This window comes from Tubulanus polymorphus, chromosome 1 (genome assembly GCF_964204645.1).
Source record: "Tubulanus polymorphus chromosome 1, tnTubPoly1.2, whole genome shotgun sequence".
In the NCBI taxonomy this organism is placed as follows: domain Eukaryota; kingdom Metazoa; phylum Nemertea; class Palaeonemertea; order Tubulaniformes; family Tubulanidae; genus Tubulanus; species Tubulanus polymorphus.
Window position 1 is genome coordinate 9,159,726 of NC_134025.1, and position 24,154 is coordinate 9,183,879.

Sequence of the window (24,154 nt, forward strand, 5' to 3'; positions counted from 1 at the left end):
AACATAGCAAAATCGTTTACAAAGTATACATTAATTATTTACGATACACAAATGTACTATTACAGGGATCTATACACATATTTAAGCCTGTTTTGATTCGGAATTTGTGGACCGTTGGGTGTATCAAAATATCAAGGGCAAGGGCATTCAAATTCAAATAATTTTTACAGATTCATTTAATAAGGTCGCGGGGTAAATCGTAAGGTACAGTCAAACAGAAAATGGAATTCATCACATAGGTTATAACAAGCGCGGAATATTCTATCACCTCTTTCTAAATGAAGATATGAAGTAGCCGGCTCCCGGTTCCCGGTTCCCGGTTCGGCTCCCGATTCGGCTCCCGATTCAAAATGTTTTTGAATCGGGAGCCGAATAAGGAACCGGGAACCGGTAGCCAGCTTCACAGGGGTATATCAAGGGTGTATTCAAATATCCTTGCGGGGTTCATGAAACATTTCAAAGTATGGACCGTGTGCGCTGAAAATATGGCGCTACTTTTCAAATTTTCGCTATAGGGCTAATTATTTGAAAGAATATTTAAGAATTCCCGATAGACATAATATAGTATATGTATAGTTTTTATAGTATATTACATCAAATATGTTGAGTTTCCAGCAATACCACCCGTTGGACATTGGTTATTGCTAATAGGAAAGAGCCGTCACGTAGACAAAAAATCCGCCCCGTAACGTGACAGGTATCCTACTTAAGTGAGGTACAGTCAAACAGAAAATTGGATTCGTCACCTAAAGTGTTACAAGCGGGGTATATTCTATCAGCTCTGTCTAAATGACGGTTTGAAAATTTGTTCACTGGTAAAATATAGGCCCCGACCCCAAATTCCAATAAACTTGACTAAATAGTAGATGCTGCCATCTACTGGCAATGTCGGCTACCGACAGATGGTACCACGGTCTGTTCATCTTTTGACGTCATTATTATCATTCATGATTTTTCTTGGATTCAGCATTTCCAGCATGTAGGCGTTGAATGGTGAAAAATTATCAGTACCAATTTCTCTTACGGTAAATATAAGACTTATCTGTGAATCGTATCACCCTTTAATGTACTAGCCTACCTAACAAATTTCTGCTGTTGTGAATTGATGATGGGATAAAGCCTTTCTCTTCGACTTATGGCTTCTTAATAATAATAATCTTGCCCTGTCTTCTCTTGCCCTCTCGGTTGGTGGAATTGTCAAGTCGTGATGTTGTGAAGTAAAAGAAGTAAGGTAGGGCCTATTGTTGGTATCCCTATTCTTTAGCCTGGAAGGATGAGTAGTGAAGCTGCTGTCGCTGTATGTATGAGTGATGGACCTTAGGCCTGTATGTCAGTTATTTGTTATCAAATATTTTCGTTTTCGGCCATACTTTCATGAGTATGTATTAGCCTTGTGCTCTAATGTCTATTTCAACCTGACTTGAGTCTGAGAGCATTCCGGGTGGCCTAGCCCCCTCATTTTTGGTAGTACGGTATAGGCCTACCTGATAAAGGTCTCAATAGGACCAGAAAGGACTGGCAGCTGACCTAAAACATCATTGTTTTATCCATTTGGAACTGTATGGAAGGATATCCAAAAATTCTTCACTGAAAGGGGTTAGGCCTAAATGAAGAGAAGTGACTCCATGATTTGAAAGTTTAACAATATGTTTCCATGCCTACATACCAAACTTCAGTTGGTAGGCATGGAGACATATTGTTAAACTTTCAAATCATGGAGTCTCTTTTCTCTCATGAACCCCTTTCAATTAAGACTTTTTTGGATATCCTTCAATTCAGTTTAAAGTGGATTAAAAAACGATGTTTAAGGTCGACTGCCTGTCCTTTCAGGTCCTACTAAGACCTTTATCAGGTATGTACTACCAAAACTGACTGAGCTAGGCCACCCGGAATGCTCTCAAGTCAGGTTGAAATAGACATTAGTAGTACCATTACTGATAGTATAAGCACAACGCGGTAGAATTCTTACCCATGATTCATACCCATGATGACACATAGGGCCTACCCTTCTTCGTCTATCTGTACAACTAGACCTATGATTAAAAAATCCTGAAATATTGACCCAGTTTATTCCAGTTTAACACTGTTACGTATTGAAATCTGGCTGAAAAATAACACCTAGAATGATTACTGTCTGTCACACCTACTCTCCGTGCGACGTTTTAGTCCGTAATTTCGTTAATAATCGGTTTATCTACCTTTATTACGCATCAATTTGTTCAGTGAGGAATTTGCATTCAGAAATAAACAACAATTTTCACTTAAGTTGTTTTTGTTTTCATTTATGAGCGATAGTTTACTCAGCATACGCTCGCGTAATGCTGAAAAATCCGCTCCGCGGACGCTCGGAAACGTTACAGTGACGTCATACTGCTCATTAGCATATCAAAATACAGTAGGTGGCGCCACGTGACAGGCCATAAAAGCCGTTTTTCAGCATTACGCGAGCGTATGCTAGGTAAACTATCGCTGATAGAAGAAAACACAAACAAATTTATGCCATTTCATGATTTATTTCTGAATGCAAATTCCTTACTGAACAAATTGATGCATAATATTTACAGATCAACCGATTATTAACGAAATTACGGACCGAAACGCCGCACGAAGAGCATGTGTGACAGACAGTAGGGATCAAATGTTTAATTTCTATTTTGTTGACAAAGTGTGTATTTGATAGGCCTATCCTGATTTCAACAATATCAGATCAATGAACTTTCAAATTTTTGTTATCAAAGGAATAAATATATTCAACACGTTTTCAAAATTCAAACAAGGTATCGATTAAGTTCATTTGATGAAATAGCTTCGATTGCTGATCATTATCTGTACTAACATTGCAAGAACCAGGAATTGACCTCTCATCAGACATTGAAGGGGAACCCATACATCATTTGGTGGTATTCCGACAAACTGTATTAGGTCACAGAGTCACCTAATTTGATGACAGAAAAGAATGAGCTACCACTGCTAGTCTAAGAGCAACAGGCCTAATTGTAAGGCTAGTCAACTGGACCTAATAGGCCTAGGCTATAAAGGGTGACCGATATGAAAAAAGCAATTGATTACATTTTCATTACAGTTGATAAATCAATCCACTCTTTCTACAGTTTAGCAGCAATTTTGCCAATTCGTCCCTCTGACCAATGAGGCTCATATTATAGAACTTTTTCTAACATGATGCCTGCTGTTTTACCATATCAGGCCAATAGGCCTATATAAGTTGTGAATTATGATAGAATTGAAATTGGTCTTTGCTATCTCTAACTATATTTAGGTCAACTGAAAAATTCAAGTACAGGTAGGCCTTTAGTGGGTTTCAAGGTTTAGTATTTGTCAACATTCCATAGTTATCGTCCTTATCTGCTTATAATGAACAATCCCTGCTGCTAAGCATTCAGCTGAAGTCTAGAATCAGTCCTATAGTAGTAGTATAATAATGCTCTGGTAGCTATCTGCAATCAATTTGAGCCTAACATATAGTTAACATGAACATTGACCAGTGACTTTACTTACAGTATATGTTGTGCATTTGCTGCTTGTGACTGACACAATATGGCTCTAGCGTTGAATTATGTGCCCCTCCAACATGAATGTATCAGGAACTAATGAGTGGAAAAAACCACTGATTTGTTAATCTTTTAGCTTATCTAGCTTCACATTTTATCTTGGTTTCCAAAAACTAAACCCTATAGAACGTTTATAATATTTAACCTCGCCATAGGGTGGCCTTCGAAGTATTGCCTGTTACTCTGGACCTGACTGGCATGTTCAGGTTTGACTGTTTTCCTGTTTCATTGATCGTAAGTACCAATTGAGAGCTCGTTAAATCAAATTTGAAAAAATGTGGACAAACTCCAGGTGTTTTCGGGGAAAGCTTCTTTCATTTCCTATTGTGAGTGATTATGGCATCGTTGAAAGGACGCATGATATATTCAGAAACTGTATTCAGGGGGGCTCCATATCAAGGATTTGATAAATTTGATGAAAAATTGTGGTTAATAATCCATTTCAAATAGAACTAGCACTACTACAAAATCGTGTTACCATAGATAGGTTAATTGCGTTAACTTTTAAACAATTAAGTCTTAAGGTGGATGAGGCTTAAATAGGTTAGGTGTGCCCCTTGTACAGACTGTAAGTTTGTTTTATACATTGATCCTCAATCAGTCACTTAAAACTGATTGAAAATTATCATAAACCACTAATTATCAAAATCACTAGCGCTTTTCATGTAATTCTTCATCTAGTGTAAAATAGGCCTATGTCCCTATGAATTGACCAGCTGCGAAAAGTGGGAATGATAATTGTTTGTTGCATATTTAAGCGCATTTGGGAGAGGTTTTGATGGCAGCTGATCGCATTGTGACCAATTCACAACAGGTCTTTTGTTGGTAGAAGTGTGGCTACGATGTTTGGCGACACTAGGGCAGCTGACAGTATAGTATTGTTCGTGTGATGCATTCAAAAATACGTAGATTTACGCGGTCCTGACATCATTTCGACTGAAAGTTTTCACTAGCGACGACGACTGTTTACGTAAAGAGGATTTCGGTATAGAGAAATACATATTGAAGTCTTGTGATAGTGATTTCTGTCGGATTGCCGTTTGTGACTCAGTTTAATGTGATATTGACAAGGCGGTTGCTCGTCGTTACGTAAGAGGTATGCTACGCTGTATAGTATTTTGATGCATTTAATAATACTGGATTTGATATGAATTTCTAACATGGAACTCTGAACAGTTTTCTCTTTTACGCGGCAGGCCTATACGCCTATATATGATTTAAGTTCATTGTGTGGTATCTTGAGGTAAGAAGTATGGTTAAGCCATTGGTTTTATTCATTCATTTGCTGTGTCCCTAACGAACCCACCACTACTGCAAAAATTGTATATCGGACTGCGAAATATAGATGAATGCCGTAGTTGTAAATTAAGCAGAAACTTTGGTTTAAATTGAAGTTTTGCCATGGACAAGTTTTGGCAGGTTTGAAGTGATGTCTGTGTAGGGTGATTTGATAATAAGATATTAATGGGTTTGGGTAAGATTAGGATAAGGGTGTGTCATGGATACGGGTGTATGAGCTGGAAGGAATTTTATTGCTGGACTCCTGGAGATGGCTCTGCCTTGATTTGTGCTCGATGTAATACGTAAGGTATATCAGCGTGTGACGGCATGTGACATGACCGATGCTTATTCGCCATTCGCTGCTGATGTAGCATTAAATTAGAAGTTCTGTTTGAGGTTTAAATTTGGTAGCGGTTATGATTGGTTTATTTGTAATGCAAGTTCTTATTGATTGGCTAACTGTATTCAGTTATCATTTGCCGCATCATCTTATTGTTGTCATATTTTCACTATAGACAAAGTGCTTAGCACTGCAGGTTTATTTCTTCATTCCGAGCTGTTTGGCATATTCTTCTTTTGTTACATTTAAGGTCTGTAAGATTTAAAGTTTTTTTTTCGGCGTTTGTTTTTACATATGAATTCATTTGGACAATTTATGAATGAATGAATTTCATGTTTTGACTGTCATATGATGATGAGTCATTGTGTTTTAACGATAGATTGAGCACGGTAGACGGTCACAGACGGTCACAAATCGCTTACTGGTAAAATCCTCATCTAGGGATTCGGTTATAATAGTTATGATTATGTTGTTAGGAAAAAAACTTTAATCTTTCACTTGTTACTACTACGTGTGTGTCGATGTTAGTATTGATTTTATTGATTTTTTGATAATAAATCAGTCGATATCTGTTTTCATTTCAGAAAGAGTTAAAGAAGAACGACGGATAAAAATTGTTTTCGTTGATATTTAGAAACATTCCAAGAATGCGTGCACGGTCGCCGGTTAACTAAATCCAGTTTTATGGATGAACGATTTTCGGAGTCGTCGAGCCATCCGATGATTCCCCCCGAAGTCAGTATGAAGTCAGCTTGCGTGTTCCGCGACCAGGTCAACACCGTTTGGGGATACTTTCAGACGTGGAACGATTGCGAACAGACGGTCGCGCTGTGTTCGTTGCTGAAGAAGATATCCGCGCCGCAGGCCAAGTTCCTCAGCCAAGTTCTCGAGCAAAGTCTATCTACGAGCACCGACCTACAGCAATGCGTGGACGAAGCTAACGATCCAGGTACTTATGATGAGAAATTTTCAGTCAGAAAAACACATTTTTTGCATTTGTCAAAAGAAACAATTTACTGTTTCAAAATGAGATCGAGCGGGTAACTTCGATAGATTTTTCATGGAATTGACCCCTCAGGAAAAAAACCGCAATGTACTATTTCGCTCAATTTCTTGTAAAATTCTGGCTGAGAAAAATTTCCGCATTTTTTTTCTCGCGAGTGGGAAGATCGTGTAGAGCTATAGGCAGCCAACGCATTCTTTGTTCTATCTAACTCACTAGAAATAGTTTGTTGATTACATAAAAATTACAACATACTTCTGACAGGTAACATTAATAAATAAGGATAGCCTAACGTCTAAGTGCATTGAGCCTTATTCAGTGAAGCGTTAGAGATCTCGCTGGGACTTAAGATCATCTCTGGGGCCTGCTTTTTGAAGTGAGAATTTATGGTTAGTTGCCAAGGACAACCTTCATCTCATTCTCGTCGTTTTGACTTCTTCGACAGTTTAGATTAATCCTGATTAGCTTTTGTGATATTGTAGATATTCGTTGAATTATGCATAGTAGCAATAAATAGAATGACAGGAAACACAGACTTCACATTCAGGGAGTGAACAGTGTCTGTGTGTGTGTGTTCGTTATTACAATTGTATGATCTAATTATATCTATTTGTATATCCTCGTTTAACCATTCATATATACATGTTTATATATATATCCAAGGGATGAAACCCCACCTCCAAACTCCATGGTAAAAAATCACTACCCTGTGCTTATTGTCATTGTCAGAGTTGCACGTACGACAGTTAATTGCAGAAATATATATATATATATATATATATATATATATATATATATATATATATATATATATTCTTTGAAATATATATTCTTTGTGACTTTATTTCGATTTTCAACAAGTCTATATATGTATATATACATACACGCACATTTAAGAATGATTTCTATATAGCTGGCGGGCTCGATGCTGGAATGGCTCTAATAACCGTCGTATGAATCCTCGTCTATGGCCACAGGCATCGAAATCTCTGTCGTGTTATCACGGCAGTAGCTACCTGTGGATTGGCCCCTGGGAAATATGAGACTTTTTTTTGTTCTCGATTCGTTTTAGGGATCATCAGCCGCCCGAGCTGAAACTTGCAAAACGATGAAAACATTGCTAATGGATCGGATTTCAAACCTACTCCGTAATGAATGTTAATCGTTGATAGCGTGGAATTTTATCGAATAGATTCATAACTTTAAAAGTGGATGCACATGTATATGTATGAATACATGCAGGCTGGCAGCCATGCGTTATGAATGAATGTTCGTTTGGCGTTTTTGAAATAGAAGACATTTCTAATGTGAACATGTAGAAGTTGAACATCGTGATCACTGAGATATGTGAATTGTCTCTAGGTGGTCCGAAGTTTGATAATGTTCAGTGAAAAATTTGTCTTGCAATGAGTCAGATGGTATCGACATAATAGGCTATTTGAAATATTCATTGTTTTGTCCCTTAGAGCACCTCTCCTGCCAAGAGAGGAACCGGGCTAGGGAATTGAAATTCTGAATTGAGAGAGTGCAGGATAGAAAATATCGACTACCCCTGAAAAAATTGTTTTCATATTGAAGTGAGTAAATGGGTGCAGTCGTTTTTCAGGGCACTGATGATATCGGTCTAAAGAAGCGTTTTATCTAGTACTGGAAACCCTGTTTATAAACCAAGGAACTACAAAGTTTTCAATCCATCAGCGTTCATTGAGGGCCATGTAATTTTATTCAACTTACAAAATAGCCATTGCTCCGGTTCACACGTAGCTCATCAAGAGACATAGGTAGAAACCACCGAGTTTTATGTCATCTTGTTAGGCCTACTGCTATTGATAAGACCGATTGATTGATTTTATGCTACACTTCTTTCAATTAGAATAGTGAAACTGCATTAGTTCGGGCAATTCTAGGAATATCATGCATAGCGCTTTATGCATTCCCTGATTTTCATATAACAAAGTTCGAATACCCCGTAAAATCCTTGGCTGTGGGATCTCAGGAATTTAGATGATTTTTTTTTGCCTGCTGAGACTGGGTCCGGCATTGGGAACTTCTAAAGATACACCGTGTTTTCATTTCGAAGCAAATAATTGAAATTGGGTTCCGGACATTGATGATAGTGGGCTAGAAAAGCATTTTATTTTAACGAATACGGGAAGGGGAAAGTTGAACAGATTTGGACCCAAGTTGAGCAGTGTTGTTAGTGTATTCAGCGAACAATTGCCAGATTGTATTTTTTTCTGGTGACTGATGGCAATTAGTTTGTCAGATGAATGGCGTCGAGGATCGGCTCGTCGTCACCATCGGTAATTTTTTTATTTCAGCAGATGAAATTCTCGGTTTTCGTTTACGTCGTGTTGATTTCATTCAGGGTTTTTTTTTCATCAAATTGAATATCCGACGCTAATGGTAAAGGTGGGATGTTAATTATTGTCGGTGTTGGGTGTTTTTTTTTCTATGTGTTCGTGGTAGAAGTGGCTTCTCACGAAGTCGTGATGTAGTCAAATACGATACTTTTACTAACTAAAAACGAAACGGCGCTTTCCCGACAGACAGGTATGGTGTAAATCAGAATAAAGTTATTTACGATTTTTTGTTATTCAGTACTGTAGGTTAAAAAGTTAAGACAAACAGTTGGCTCCTCGTTGTTCACAGGATTGGATAGTTCCATATGCACCGGCACGTCCACTCCGATCCAGTGCTGGCCGTGTTTTGTCCTCCACATCCCTACAGTCTCAAAACGTTTGACGGACGTTGCTTCCAATCATTTGATTCATCTCTGTGGAACTCTTTGTACTCAGAGATTCGGAAAGTTTGATGCAATCGCAATCTGAAAGGCAATCTGAAATATCTGCGATCCTGTAAAGCGTATGGACTGTGGGTGACCTTAAAATGCTGGTGAGCATTTTCTAAATGAAACAGGCGCTATGCACGTGTACAGACTATTTTTATTATAAAAGAAAAATAAGTTTTGTCTCAATATTGAAATCAAGGAGGACACACCCAACTGTTAGAAACGGTACATCATGAAATTGCCTGAGGGTATTAGATGGAACTGTTGAGATTCTATCTTCATAGATCCATACTACTACGAGATAGTAACTGACTGCAACTGACTGCGGAGGTTGTGAGAAAAATCAGTTTGTTTTCTAAACTTTCACGTTCAGTATGAGAGAAAATTCAGCCAATTATCAGATATTCATTTTCCATAACAGTTCACAGCCCAGGCCCATCTTCTGACTATGGCATTGGATTTACCTTCCTTATATTCAAATGAGCACAATTTCAGTCTGCCATCATCTCAAATAGAGCTGTTATGAGGGCTTGGTTGCAAGATTAAGCTTAAGTTTTCAATGAACATATACATTCGAACTAATAACAACTTTTAAACGAAAGTATTTAGGTATAGGTATAGTCGATAACTCTTTCATCGGGCTTTGTTATATCAGGTATTTCTTTATTATTCATGTTAAAGTGACTAAACATATAGGTGTTTATCCTTAAAATGCTTGTATATCATTATAGGAAGTATTTATGTGAGTAGAAGGGGGTATTTATATCGTATTGAGCTATTATAAGACAGTACGAAGATTCTTCACTCGGTCTGGCGTGTAATTGCGGGGTTTGAAGCCACGTGGTGAGTGGTGCTGGTGATGGTGGTGGTGGTGGTGGTATCATAGAGAGTGGTACATACCTTACCAACTACCAGATGTATCATAGTACTATATACTGATTAATAATCGTAGGAATTATATTTCTATATTGATATGATTTTGGAATATGAGGCTGCGATGAAATTTCTACCATTATTATCGGGTCTGGCGGAAGCTATTTGACATTGGTCCAGCTCATTATTCGACAATCATATCCAGAAAAGTCACACCTTTTTTTCTATGGTTGTGTTTTGAAGGTTCTGGGGCTATAATTTGATACCATTGTTTTGCGGTATCATAATTCACGTCGATCGAGTCACTTTTTTCATGAATGTTACGGATTATAATGTTTCTTGAAGCACTCGATCACAAATACTTTAAGAATGATATCTTTGGCCTTTGGAAAATCTTCGGAAAAAATCTTATCGGTTGTTTCCGTTGTAAAGAGAATTTTGAAATTTTTACGACTGAAAATGTTCTTAAGATAATATTGATATTCTTGATCTTTGCGTGTATCTGTAATCGGATTGATTTCGAGGGCTGTTCTTTATCATAGTCGGTGAATGATTCTCAAAGTCGGATTATGTTGTCGAGTAATAACTATAAACTAGTAACCTATGGCAATAACTGTTTCGCGACAACAACGTTTAGCGATCATCGTCGTCATCAACTTGGAAAAACAGTTTTCCATTTCACCGTGAAATTCGAGCAGCAGTAATAATTCACTTTCTGAAAAATGATGTACATCAGTTGCATGTTTTGATAGCGGTTACTATGGTTACTGAACCGTTCCAGCTTACCGTGTTACTATATTTGGTACTTTGTTTTCACTTCATACGGCAACATGTGTACGATTCTAAATTTATTTCATATGAAAATATAATGTGTGTAATTTCTCCTTGAGTAGTCGTACGTACTACCATATATATCTATTTGTGATATTCGCTAAGTAATTATATAAATGGCTTGTTACGAAAATAACGGGAATTTTTTCGCTGCAAGCGCAAACACTTTTTTTCGACGATGCTGAATTAAACTGGAGGGATCGGTTTCGAAACGCGTGTGTAGAAATAGATTCAAAGACAAACGCAAGGAAGGGTGATTGGATAACTTCTCAATGCCTCGTTGATTAATCAGTTTTCGCCCGGTACGGTTTTGGTTAGGCGTGATAATGACGGGAAAATTCCTGCGAACATCTTTTCCGCTAAAAGTAATTGTGACCATTTCAAGATATTTATTGAAAATGCGGGGTATTATGTTTTCGAGATCCGAAATTATTGTCTTTAATCCAGTTTTGTCGTCCTTGTTATCGTTGATTCTAAGCCGATCTCATGTCTATAGTTGTGTCTATAGTCGGTGAAATCATCGAGCGTTGTATATGCACGCGGGGATGAGCGTTCTTACCGAGAGAGAACCGGTCGATTGTCAAACAGTGGTAAATTCAATACGCGCGCTGTGTATATTAAAACGCTTCAATCGACGATCATCAGATTGAGAGGGACATCGTATTAAAACGAATCGCCCTTCACGTGCTCACACGTGTCTGCCGGTGCACCTGGTTATCGTGCACAGCTGGTTATTCATTTACCGTGTATGGAATGTACACTCCTAAACAAAGTCGATAAAAATCAACCCCATACCAATAAAGCCCCATAGCCCTTCTATAGTCAGAATTTGAGTCAATAAGAGACATAAATTTTGCCAATTGTTATTATTGCGCTCAAATCTTGGCATATTTTTACCTTCGTTAAACAATTGTAGAAAAATTTACCTCTGTTAGTTGTTTCTAATCTAACTAAATACTTCCTCTCTTTGTTTTGTAGAATACATACGAAATTTGTGCAACGAGTCGAAAGAGAAAGCCGTACACTTGTTGATATCGCATTTACCGTTACTGGAACCGCGAAACAAAGACGCTAAATCTGAATATCTACTTATTTTGCCGAAAATTCTTGCGCACTCGATCGAACACGGTATACACATCGAAGAAAGTCGGCAACTGCTTTCGTACGCGTTGATACATCCGGCTATAACCGGCGACGAACGCGCCCAGTTTACGTTGTGGCTCAGTCGTTTGGAGGAAAGTTTCACATTCAGTATTCACCAGGCAAAATTCTCGCAGAACAATGTCCAAGAGATATCGCAGTGTGTGCAATTCATGGACGGTGACCAGTCCTACGCGCTCAGCGCAAACGGCTGGGGTGACCAGTCCGGTTCGCACGATTCCGGTATAGCGGTGAGCGGCTCGGAATCGGGGAGTATGGTATCGTTGAATAACTTTAGTTTGAAATTACCGAATAATGGTGCTAGTAGTCAAAATGGTAGTGGCAGACATCGGACATTACATTCCACGCTCTCGGCACCACCCGGATTATGCTCTACATCCAGTACGTATCTGTGTTTGTAATCGTGTCGTAGTTGAATTTCTGAGCCCTCGACATGGGGTCATCTTTAGAGGGGTCGATTTTTATGTGTGCACTTGTACAAGCGTTTACGTTTTACGACCCTTCGATACCTTAAAAACTTCTTAATGGAAAATGCTTTTAGAGGGTCTTTAAAACTCCTTCAATTTGGAGAAACAGGCAATTAGAATTTTTAAACGTTTTACAGGAAATAGACTATGCCTAATTCTGTACAGTTAGTACCAGGATTTGTTGCCCAATTAGGCAGTTACCGAATTAGAAAGGATAGCATTTGCTTAGAACACCTACAAAACCACCTAATTAAATTCAGATGCTCGCTGAAAATTTGAAAATCACTTGAAGACTCCTTTAGCTCCTTTAGCTGAAGAATGACAGATCCGTAGGGACTCTTGTCTAATCAATCATAATTGAAGAATTCTTGAAAATAGGACTTGTTTCGATTAAAACCATGTTTTTCCATCCTCTTCAGATCATAGTGCGGAGAATCAGGGCAATCTCAGTGGTCATATGGCGTTAAGACAAACCGTCAGTAATCCAGTTCCATTAGGCAGTAACAGTAACCAGTGGTTGAACACGCCAGATGCAACCAGCCGTCCTCGTTCAGCGTCTCATGATTTCACTTCATCACTGTCTCCGCAAAGTACGTCGTCCTCGAGCAGCGACCTGCAGGATGAAAACCAACCGCAGAAGAAAATCACTTTCCTCGACGAAGGAAGTGGTATGCGAGGTCAGTACTACTTTCATGTTTATGGTCACGTGCTTAGCTCTTTGTTACATGTATCATAATAACATGCTCATGTATGCATAATGACATTTAAATGGTTCTTGTGACATGTGCGTCAACCCTGTTCATATTGATTGGACTATGGACTAGATATAGGTTTATTTCCTCCAATTTGTTGCTCTGATTTACTAACCAAGTTTGATAATTTTGATGTATAATTAGTACAGATGATATGTATATATTTAATGCGTAAGGGTGATTTTGTAATATACTTGTCCTACTTTTCATCTGTATGTTTCATATCTCGTGCGTACTTGAAAAGGATATATAATTTTTTCTGGTTGTCCTCTCGCATAGCTAGTCCTAGATTTAAAAACAGTTTCATAATTATATTCGCCAACAATGTAGCATTAATGCCAACAACATGAACTCAATGCTCATTGAGCATGTCTCTGATGCTTGGAACATGATATATATGGCCAAATGAAGCCTGAATAAAGACTAAATATGCAAGTAAGGCCTGATGCCTATGTTTAGGGGTCGATTACATAATTGTCATAATTGGACAGTTGAAAAGGTCTATTTAGTAATGTATATTGTAATTGTTTTGATTCGTTTTGGATTTGTGTCAGCTCCAGTCAGTACAGTTATTACTACACGCAGTATTGAACATTTATATAGACTTATTGTGTATTATTGACATTTCCTTTGCCTCGTGCTATTTTATTTCCTGTTATTATGAGAATATCAATCATTGCAGTGTTTACAGTAGCTTCGCCAAATTATACAGATATAAGACCTATATTTTTGTATATATATATCTTTCAAAATTCGTAGACTTCAGCAAAAAAAACATCCATTACATTTACTATATTTGGTGAAATTGGCAGTTCACTATGTTGTTTGTTTTTTTTCCGTCAATGTTTACCTATCGCTGGGCATAATGAGTTGCCATGGATTCGTGCAAATAAACACAAACATCAGCAACACATGCACTCACATATAGAAATCAATTCAATACATCGAGATGTTGTGTAAACAAAGCAATCCATGGAAACTGCGTTGTTGAATTTCCCAAATATGCTATAAACAGTCTATTTCAGTACCACAGGGCATAATAGATTATTGTTTAGCTGTTGTGATGTTGTTGCTGTTGAACATATTGCTAGGTGTTTAATGGCGTTTAGAATATATTTTGCCAATTCCCAGTTTGGAACCGATGTCCTCGTTATGGTGGCATTACTGTTTTCACAGTGTTTTTGCCTGTATCACTGGCATTCGGCCAGTTTTATGAGAAACATGTAATCAAATTTATTCAGTACCCATCTTCCATGTTGTAATTTCATTAGCTGTTTCTGCCGTTGTCAGCGCGATCAATAATAGTATTAATGCTCAGTCCCTTGTTGATCGTTTTCTGGTGAAACATGAAAATGAAATCGTCGGTTTGGGGATATGACATATAGGGCTACATTGAAGAAGTAATATTTCTGATGATGCTGATGATGGATTGAATATATATATGTATATACTTGTACTTTTAAGAACCGGAATAATGCCAACGTGGCTGATAATCAATTGGCGACTATATTCCTCTGATAAAAATTTATAACAGGTCTGTTATGTGCCTAATTGCTTAGTGTTGAAATAGTTAATTCACTGATAGCTTGAACTGACCCATTGAATATTGATGAATTATCATGAAGCCCACTGCTCATATGACCAGTGTACATTAAGCTTTGTGATTTAGCTTGTATTATCTTGTGTATTTCTGGGAATTAAATCAACAATGGTCCTCGGGTACATTCACTCTTGAAGTCTGGGGAAACACGATGGCCATAGGGCTCAGAAAAATGTTTATGAAAGGAATTTGATCAAACTTGGTAGTTATGTTCTATCTCTTTACTGCTTTGCAGATGTACCTGGCTGGTTGAAAGGACTTCGACTTCACAAATATTCGTATCTATTCCAACATTTGACGTATGAAGAGATGCTCGGGATAACCGAAGAATGGCTTGAACTACAGGTAAAAAACCATTTGATGGCAGTAAAAATGTCTAAACATGTTGCAATATCACCAAATCCAGTCTTAACTTTTTCTTTTTTGAATTCAGAACGTAACAAAAGGTGCTCGAAACAAAATCATCATAAGTGTCAAGAAGTTGAGGGAACGTCACGAGATGCTAGAAACTCTAGAGAAGGTAAGTTCAAATGATGGTTCTTCGCGTATAAATGATGAAGCAAAGCGCATAATCTGACTTGCACGCTACAATCGTGAAATTAAGTTTGATGTCGGGTATTTTTTCAGGATATCGTCGACGGAGGTAACCTGAAACCAGCTCTCACTGAAATTAAGTCTTTGTTAATGACTCCTTTGAAGATGTATTCACAACCAAAAACTGAAGACGACTCGACGCCTACGAGTTCAACTACAACGACCGATTCTGATTCAATTCCCGAAGCGGACTTACCCGGACAGTTTACTCGAGTTCTCGGAAAAGGTATTAAAGATACGGTCATGACTCTATTGTTTATTAGCTTGCCATTGATGAAATCAACTGTCTACTCTCTATTGTCATGACCTGGTTTGCTCTCTTAACCTGGTCGTTAATGCGTGTACCTTTCAATTGCATCAACCCCAGGTTAAAGTTCATAGAACCAGCCCTTTAAGTTTTAATGTGGTCCTAAAAACTTTATATTTCTCGTTTCAGTCTGTACTCAGCTTCTGGTTGCCAGACAGTTGGATGATGACAGTTGTAGTTTGTATCTACAGTGTTTGGACAGGTGTATCAATCATGAGGTAAATTTGCTTTTCTAAATCACACGTTGAGAGGCGTGGTTTCTAGATGGCAAAAACCCCTATGATTATAATGTTCTGAATTATTTTTCAGGCATTTACTCAAAAGCAGAAAAAGCTGATGTTCACTTGGATCCAACAGATACAACAAATCTGGCATCCTTCTCAGAAATTCATGATTGAACGTCACAGGAAAAAGTAAGTTTTTCCACCCTACTATCGAGAAAGTTTTTCGTATTTAGCAATTTTGATAATATGAATTTGTATTTCAGTTGGGGCTCAACATTTCCGATTGGACTAAGCGTTCGTGGTTCGCGTGGGCCTGTCAAGTACCAAAGTTGTAAACCAGGTGGCACTCCACAGTGTCAGTGGACTTTCAAGCGGGCGAGTCCGGCGAATGTTCTCACGGCCATTGCTCCACAGCCATTACAGAAAAACAATTCTCTGAATACTTACGTCACAAGATCTATCACTGAGGTATCTATTATCATAACTTTCATAAAAGTGCAGTAACCAAATAGCCAATATGCAGCCTCGCCTATAGCAAAAGTTTCACTTGTTTCTGTTACTGCTTCAGTGCTGTCAGCAATCTACAGTTGAAAGTTGTTTATCTTTCAGTTTTCTGTTTTTGAACTTTCTTTGTATATCTCTAATAATCTATTCATTGTTTGATTTTCAGACTAAACGTCAGTTGGAACGAACTCAATCAGCGCCCAGTACTTGGGGTAATACTGCAAATTTGTCCTTGCCACTCAAATCAGGTAGGAAACTAATACTTGTAATAAAACTCCTGTGCTTTGTGCGTCGAACTTGGGTCTTGTATGAATGCATATTTTGGTTGGAATCGATGTTAAACGATATCCTAATTTTATAATTCAGGGGAATTCTCAGCTACAGAAGAGATTAATGCTCGTCTTGACTCTCTCTGTCTCAGTATGACCGAACATGCTTTGGGAGGATTAGGTGAGTTGATTTGATATAGTTCTAAAGGATCTTGGATCTTCCATTGCTATTAATAGCATTTCTTTCCGCTGCATTGTTGTCTGGAGAACTAAAATTGTTACTATTTTTCTATTTTTAGATGGCATGGACCGTGGGTCAACTTTCTAAGTAAAACAAGTCAAAAATAAGATTCAACAGATGCTGCCATTGAAAATAGGCTTTTTTTTTCGGTTTTACTAGAAGTTTTTGTTGCTCAGAAAGAGATTCATACTGATACTGATATTACCGGTACATTGAAATGATGGCTGTATTGAAAGAAGGGAATGGTGTGGAGTGCGGATAAAATGAACCCATGTGGAAGATGAGGATATTTGGTTTTTGGAAACAAATTGTAGTAGATATATTCTACTATTTTCTGATGTATAACATTACTATTCTGTTAACGAATATCACCTAATATGTAAACGGCATTTAATTGTTGTGGGAATTGTTTGTAATTTGTGTATTTTTGAGAGTGTGATGAGATATCTGATGATGTGGTTATAGCTGTGCGGCACTTGCCTTCTCCAGTCAAACTGCTCTTCATGTTTCGAAGAAATACTGAATTCAAGTGCCTTAATGGATAAGCTCTCTAACCATTTACGTATTAGACAACGCATCGTATATAATACTCAAGAAAAAACGTGATTCCAATCAATATTTTCATAATTTCCGTTATTATCTGAAATTTTGAAAACGTGCGGATGACAAACATCCTGAAAAAATACTTTGTGGAAACTTCAACTTTGAATCGCTAGTTCAATCCAGTCTTCATAGAATTATGGTACACCTATTGGTTATTTTATAATAGTTCTCAAACTACAAATAACGACCAGAAAAGGTCATTACCGATCAAATGAACAAAGATTATAGCCAGTATTACTATTATATATATATATATATATATATATTTATGTACAGTAACCCTCGCCTAACTTGGACATACTGGGATCGGGAAACTTGGTCCGAGGTAAGCAAAGTCCGAGTTAACAATCGGAAAATACGTTAGAAAGTCAGAAAATGATTTCATTTTTGTCCAAGTTCGGTGAGGTCCACTGTATATTTATTACTCTATCCTCTTTATTGGTAGTGATTTCTATTGTACATGAGGCATGCGAAGTGTGCATGTTTTTCAATTATGTCTGGAAATTTAAGTTTAAACAAATCCAAAACGATTTCGATTTTTCGCCGAGTTTTTCGACACTAGGTGTTCACACCGAGGTTATAGCTATTACATAATATTCTTTTACGCCGGGCCAATGATGATGTTATTCTGCTGTTCTTGGTGCCATATATTTTCAGTCAAATTTCCTCGATGCATTTATATATTTAAAGACATTTACGCGGATATATTTAAAGACATTTCAATTCGGATACGTTGTGAAGGGATGCAGGTCAACCTTAACTTAGAAACGGTCGCATTGACTTGTACTTTGATGACAAAAGATCAAGAAGACTTCTTTTTCTGAATTCAGTTAGCTTACTCCATCGCATTAGCTTTGTCAGTCCACTTTACGATTTCTGGCCACAAATGAAAACGGAAGAATTGTCCTCATGCTGGACATGATATAACTTTGTAACCTAGGCAACCTTGTAACAATGATGATGTTTTTCTATGAATGTTTGTATATACACTGCTGAGCAATCGTATAACTCAGAACATTTCTATTCTGTCGAGCCTCGATTTGTCACTGGTGACGATATCGTGGTCTAATACCCGACTGAATATTTACTTATATATATACACACACACACACACACACACACACCGTTGTGACCTATTGGTAATGATACAAGTGATGGACGTAATTATGCATGCTTTGTTATTCACATACTACTGTGCTGTATATAAAAGATGGCTGTTGATGATAATGCTGGTGATAAAACCAAAGTATGAAACCAAAAATGTTTATCTTGTTGATGAAATGTTTTTTTTTTTCTTATTAAAGAAAAGCAATTATGAAACTGATAGATGGTGCTTCAATTGATACGTTATTACATAAAGCCAGTTTGTATTTTACTTCGGTCATCGTAAAAAATTGATGTTTAAGATATTTGTTGTTTTCTCACCGGTTACTATGGCAACTGGAGGAAAAATGAATTGTTATGGCAACGTGATACCTCGTCATTTGGTCCAAGGAAAAAACATCCATTTGATGATCGTGATGAAAAAATTATTATCCATAGGCGTAAAGAATATTGTCTATGATGATTTAAAGATAATCATAGTGAAAGAGAAAGTAAGATTCTAGATGAATATTTTTTTTGGAATTTTGTGTTCTAGGACCTAATTCCCATAGTGAGCATGTCTTTCACCTGTCGCTGTAAGGATACAGCTTTTCGGTTAACTGTTGTGTATATATTGTGCTATATCTTGTGTTTTCATTTCTGACTGGGTCAGGAGAAATTTTTGAATACGTGTTATTTGTGTTGCCTAGGATACAGTTTTTACAGGTTATGGCGTAGAGAAAATGATGTGAAATCTTTTTTGCAAAATCATCTGGGCATTGGCATATTTTGCTGTCTTATGAATACATTTGATTTAAGATTTACTGCGAAACCATGTTCCCTATGAATGTCAAATACCGGTACGCTTCTAGCAAATGCTACCGGACATTTTCAATATCATATATCCAGAGATGACTCGTGACAGTATTACGTATTAATTTGCAGCTTTTCATTTTGATCGAAATACCAAACTTAGCCGTATTTGTTTTCACCTAGATGCCTAATATGACGATCGTTGCAACAAAAAACGCAGTTGTAACTGATATATTTTGATAATTTATCTCTTGAGATAATGTCATTAATGACAAGTTGTTCCATGTAATAAGAAAGATGAGTTAAGTGGCATTTATGAATTAAGTGTTATATTTCGCTTTTTGGAATTGCGCGTAAATAACTGTAACTTGATTGTTGTGAATACAAAGAATATTTGCATTTACTGGACAAACTACACAAAAAAAACATACTTTATTCACCTAATTGGCGTACCAGAATTTGACGGATTATTTTATGAGCTTTTGTAAATAGGTATTAATATGCGGCTTATCGATTAATGTTTTATTTGTACCAAATCCATGGGATATGGCTAAAAAGGTGTTTGTTTTTTTACTTATCCGAGGATGTCTTGTCTGAGTACCAGTCCAGGGTTTCACTCTTTCGTTTGTTCTTGCTTCATCTCCTGAATGAAAATAAGACTGTTGTCATAATTTTCAAAATACCACACCTAAATGTAGATTGTAATCTGATGTTCGATTGAGGTTTAACCGGACTAGGTGTACAGAATGTAATTTACGATAACTTGGGCTTAAGATATCAGGGAGTTAGTATAGATATATTTTGGTTATTCTCAGTTATGTTATCTAGCAATTTTGAGTTAGGTATCCATTATCCCTGGTAAAAGATGTGATGTGCAAGAATAGGAGTGCAACAATGCAAATGAACAATGTGATACAATGAAAATATTTTTTCATTTCATTTGTTGAAAATTTTTTCCATCTAAGGAGGGCTAGACATACATTATTGCAAAATATGATAATCAAGGGTGTGATTAAGTTGTGTAGTTAGGGTAAATGCGAATCAAGAAATGAATGATTATGAATAAGTTTTTTTTTCGTGCAATACGCTTTTAGTTAATTCTACGTTAATTTCTGTGCAATTTGAATTTAAAGACTTAACTCTTCTTGAACATGGTACAGCGGTTAAACACGTATTAGATAGATGGATAGATAGTTTTGCTTTTTAAAATGATGGTGGTGGTGGAATTCAGCAAGTTTGTGCTGCTGTCCTAAGAATGAGGACCAAATGTTTTAGTTAATACAGATATAACACATTTAGTAGGTGTGGTTCTAGTAAATGTTTCGATTTCAAGAACAAGCAGTTCATTCGGTATCGTAGACGGATATCCTCAGATAAAGGGCGATTATTGGTGTTTGTTGCTTTCGTTTCATAGTTCTGTTGCTTATGTTGTTTTCAATGGAAACTAGTGTGTGTTTTGTATCTATAATGATGTAATTATTGTCTTGAACGAGATGTTGTTGACTAAAAAAATAATCACAAATTATATCCGAGCACGTATGAACAGCTACAGTGTGTGTACTTCGCTTACTGTGTGTAGTATTTCGACCACCTTGGCTTCAGTTAATCAAAGGGAAATCTGCACGGACATTGTTAAGCATATTGTTACGAAGATGTTTTGTGTCCTAAAGTACTGTGTATTAGTTATATGCGTTTTCGTTCATGAATCGTGTTGTATTGTTTTGTTGATTTTTTGGTCAGAAATAACTGCACCTGTAATGTTAGTCGGGTCATAATTTGGAATTGTTAAGCAATTCATCGAATGATTATATTGGAAAAAAAACAAAATTTGAACTGATTTCTCGAAGATGTCCAACTAGAATATTCGGTTTAGTTGCTGTTGTATTTTGATGACATGTTTTCTATGTGTTGCACCAGTAAAATTGATAATTACCAGTAAAACTGAACTAATTTATTAAGATGACCTTGTCTTGAAATTGGCATCTGATCTTGGAACACCCTGAAACGCACATGTTTTGACTAACTAATCATCAGGTACTTATTTATCATATTGTAATCGGTGTCATATAGGCCTTTGTTGAATTACCGTCCAACAAAAAATTATTAAGTTCAATGTCAGTCAAATACGGTTAGCACTGATGTTACGAATATATAGAAGTACATTATGTAGTCTATTGCAAGTTGTGATCAGGGATACAGTTTTTTTCTTCTCTGCTTTTTACTCGTTGGTTCACCCTGATTTACCAAATTGTGGTTGGTTCAGTGAAACACATCAGGTTTAGTTTTAATAATATTTTCATAACAGTCGTCGAATAAGGATTGCGAAACGTTTGTTTTATTTTGATTAGTACAACAACATCTCGAGACAATTTAGGAGACATTCAATGCAGTCTAGAATCTAGATAAGTAATCATCTACTTTTTCGAATATATGGAAAATTATTATGGATGATGAAAATCTTTTTGTAGAAACCCAGAAAAAATATCTAAATGGTAGTTTTATAGAGCAAGCACTGCCGGAACAGTGAATTGATTTTTACGGAATGATATTTTTATTTTTGGTTTGAGAAAAACTCGTTAAAAATTTCAAGCGAGGGATGTTGCAATACATTATCATTATTACTATTTTTATTATTATTATTATTACTCGTGATTTTGTTGAGGTGCGTTGCTTTCAGGGAAAAATAACATAGGATGGTAGTATGGTTTTCAATACAACAAAGATCTAGAAAGTCATGAAATAGTTGTTTTGTTAAAGCAGCAGGACCAATTCCACAGTTCTAAATATGGTACGTTGAATCACAGGTTTAGAAATACGAGTCACTTAGTCTCTTAAGAATTTAACTTGAATTGACGACTGTGGAACAGGGTCCAGAACATGCTGGTAGATCTAGATTTAGCGCTAAAACAATATCTATGCTCAACTGTAGTATTTTTCTGAAATACACATCTGACTGAACCATGCTGCCGAAAAAAATCAATGCCTTGTAGTAATATGTAATAGGACATGTAGCTTCTCTATCTGGCAGCTGGCTGTTTCAAGAATATTACTGATGAATAAATAGTATGTATATCATTTAATCATAAAAAGGGCAGGTTTCCTATTTTTGAATCTTATTTTGTAGATCGTGAGAATACTAGAGTTCATTATTCGGTGGATTATGATGCAATTTAGTCATTTAGGAGAAAACAGTGTTAGACAAAAAAAGTGGTGTTTATGAAAATGCTCATATTATTTTGAGGCTGGGATTTGAAAACGTTGAAATCTATTCTATAATTGCTTACATTTGTGCTCAAAGCTGTCAAAAGTCTCATTGTTACCTGTCGAGAAATATTTTAAAAATTTGAAACCACGTCATCAAATCTTGCAGCCAATTAATGCATATCAGACTCACCGGGTAGATGTGTACATGTGCTAATATATATTCATACATAAAAGCTGATCAGGAGAATAGATCGCTCAATTCCAAGATTAAGTTGCACGATAGACGTGATTAAATAACATATCCAACTTGATTATACAAATGGGGAAACTTGGTTTAGATTTATATTGAATTCTCGAGAAATTGTCAGTATTTCTAATTCATCGCGAGAAAAGCTAATGTTATCCTCTGCCTTCATATTTCTGAGTATGGGGATTTAAGCGTTATGTTATTCATTAAGGTATGAATTAGCGTATCAGAACTAGTAGCTGGGCCAGATCGGTTTTGTGGTCTCTTTCGATTGACATCCTTATATTGGCATGGTGTCGGCGTTTTGGACTGCCAGCAACCATCGGTTCTAAAATGTTGACACCGTGGATTGATACTTTCTATTCTATCGTCTAGTTTCACTTCGTTAAGGCAGAGGAAACATGAGTGATACCGATTCTTGAATCTATTTTGCCAGAAATTACGATTCAACCTCCTTGTCTATAGTTTGTGTTTTGTTTAGAAGCCATTTTTCCCTATAATATATATAAAGTGAAAATCTGATTATTTGAACTTGAAATGATATTTCGAATCGATGACGTATGTATTGAAACTATATCTGATGCATATTTCGTCTATGTTGGTGCTCGTAAAAAAAGTATGTGGCCTCAGTAAAATTCACCGATAATGTTTGCACTAATTTGGAAAAACGGAATCATACAATTCCATTTTCTGAATGAAACTTGGCACCAATATATTCGTTGAAATAAATAGTTAAAATGTATATCGAGTGTTTGAATATCACCAAATCAAAGACTTGTGCTCTTGGAATGTCGGTTAAATCAAACTCTTTGAGTTGAGTTAATGGAGAGAGCATGTGACTAGGTAAATTAGGAGCATTTGTTAAATGTTGTAATCAGGAGACTTCACTTTGTATTTGGATATAAGCAGTGTATACATTAAGTTGCCGTTTGTACAATCTGGGATTTGGAAAAAATAAACTGTATTCTGTTTAAATGACTCGTTCATTCTTTACTATGGTGCGGGTATCACTATGCCACCTGGAAATGCCCGCTTAGACAGTCTGGTGACTGATGTTTGTACAGTAGAACCCTATAACAATTAACTTCTTTGGACGAGAAAATAAGTTATAACCAATAGTTGATATCCGCCACTATGAATTAATTAGAATTGTTCTATTTGGGATGAACTTCAAGGTTTGTCATACTCAGTAAATCTTTTTATCAGAGGTCGTTATGAAGAGGTTCCACTATTTGTAGACAATTAACTACCGGGTTCTCAAAATCAAGATTTTGAGGAAAATGGTGCTAAGCCAACCATGGTGCACCGCCTAAATCTGATGATGGTCAAGTATGAAATGTCTGAAGTGTGTGTAGGCAACGGATTGATGTCTATGCAGACATGATTCAGTCCGGTAT

General features: G+C 36.7%; 1 protein-coding gene across 1 annotated transcript; it reads left to right on the forward strand.

Moving 5' to 3' along the window:
* The first annotated feature begins 938 nt into the window (after positions 1-938).
* Positions 939-23,732, forward strand: LOC141898162 (protein Smaug homolog 1-like). The gene is made up of 13 exons (XM_074784014.1): positions 939-1,025; positions 5,775-6,139; positions 11,667-12,230; positions 12,736-12,993; positions 14,904-15,013; positions 15,102-15,188; positions 15,296-15,488; positions 15,699-15,787; positions 15,879-15,982; positions 16,057-16,261; positions 16,464-16,545; positions 16,664-16,747; positions 16,866-23,732. The coding sequence occupies exons 2-13, from the start codon at positions 5,875-5,877 to the stop codon at positions 16,892-16,894; spliced, it is 2,070 nt and encodes a 689-aa protein (XP_074640115.1). The 5' UTR covers positions 939-1,025; positions 5,775-5,874; the 3' UTR covers positions 16,895-23,732.
* The last annotated feature ends 422 nt before the right edge of the window (positions 23,733-24,154 follow it).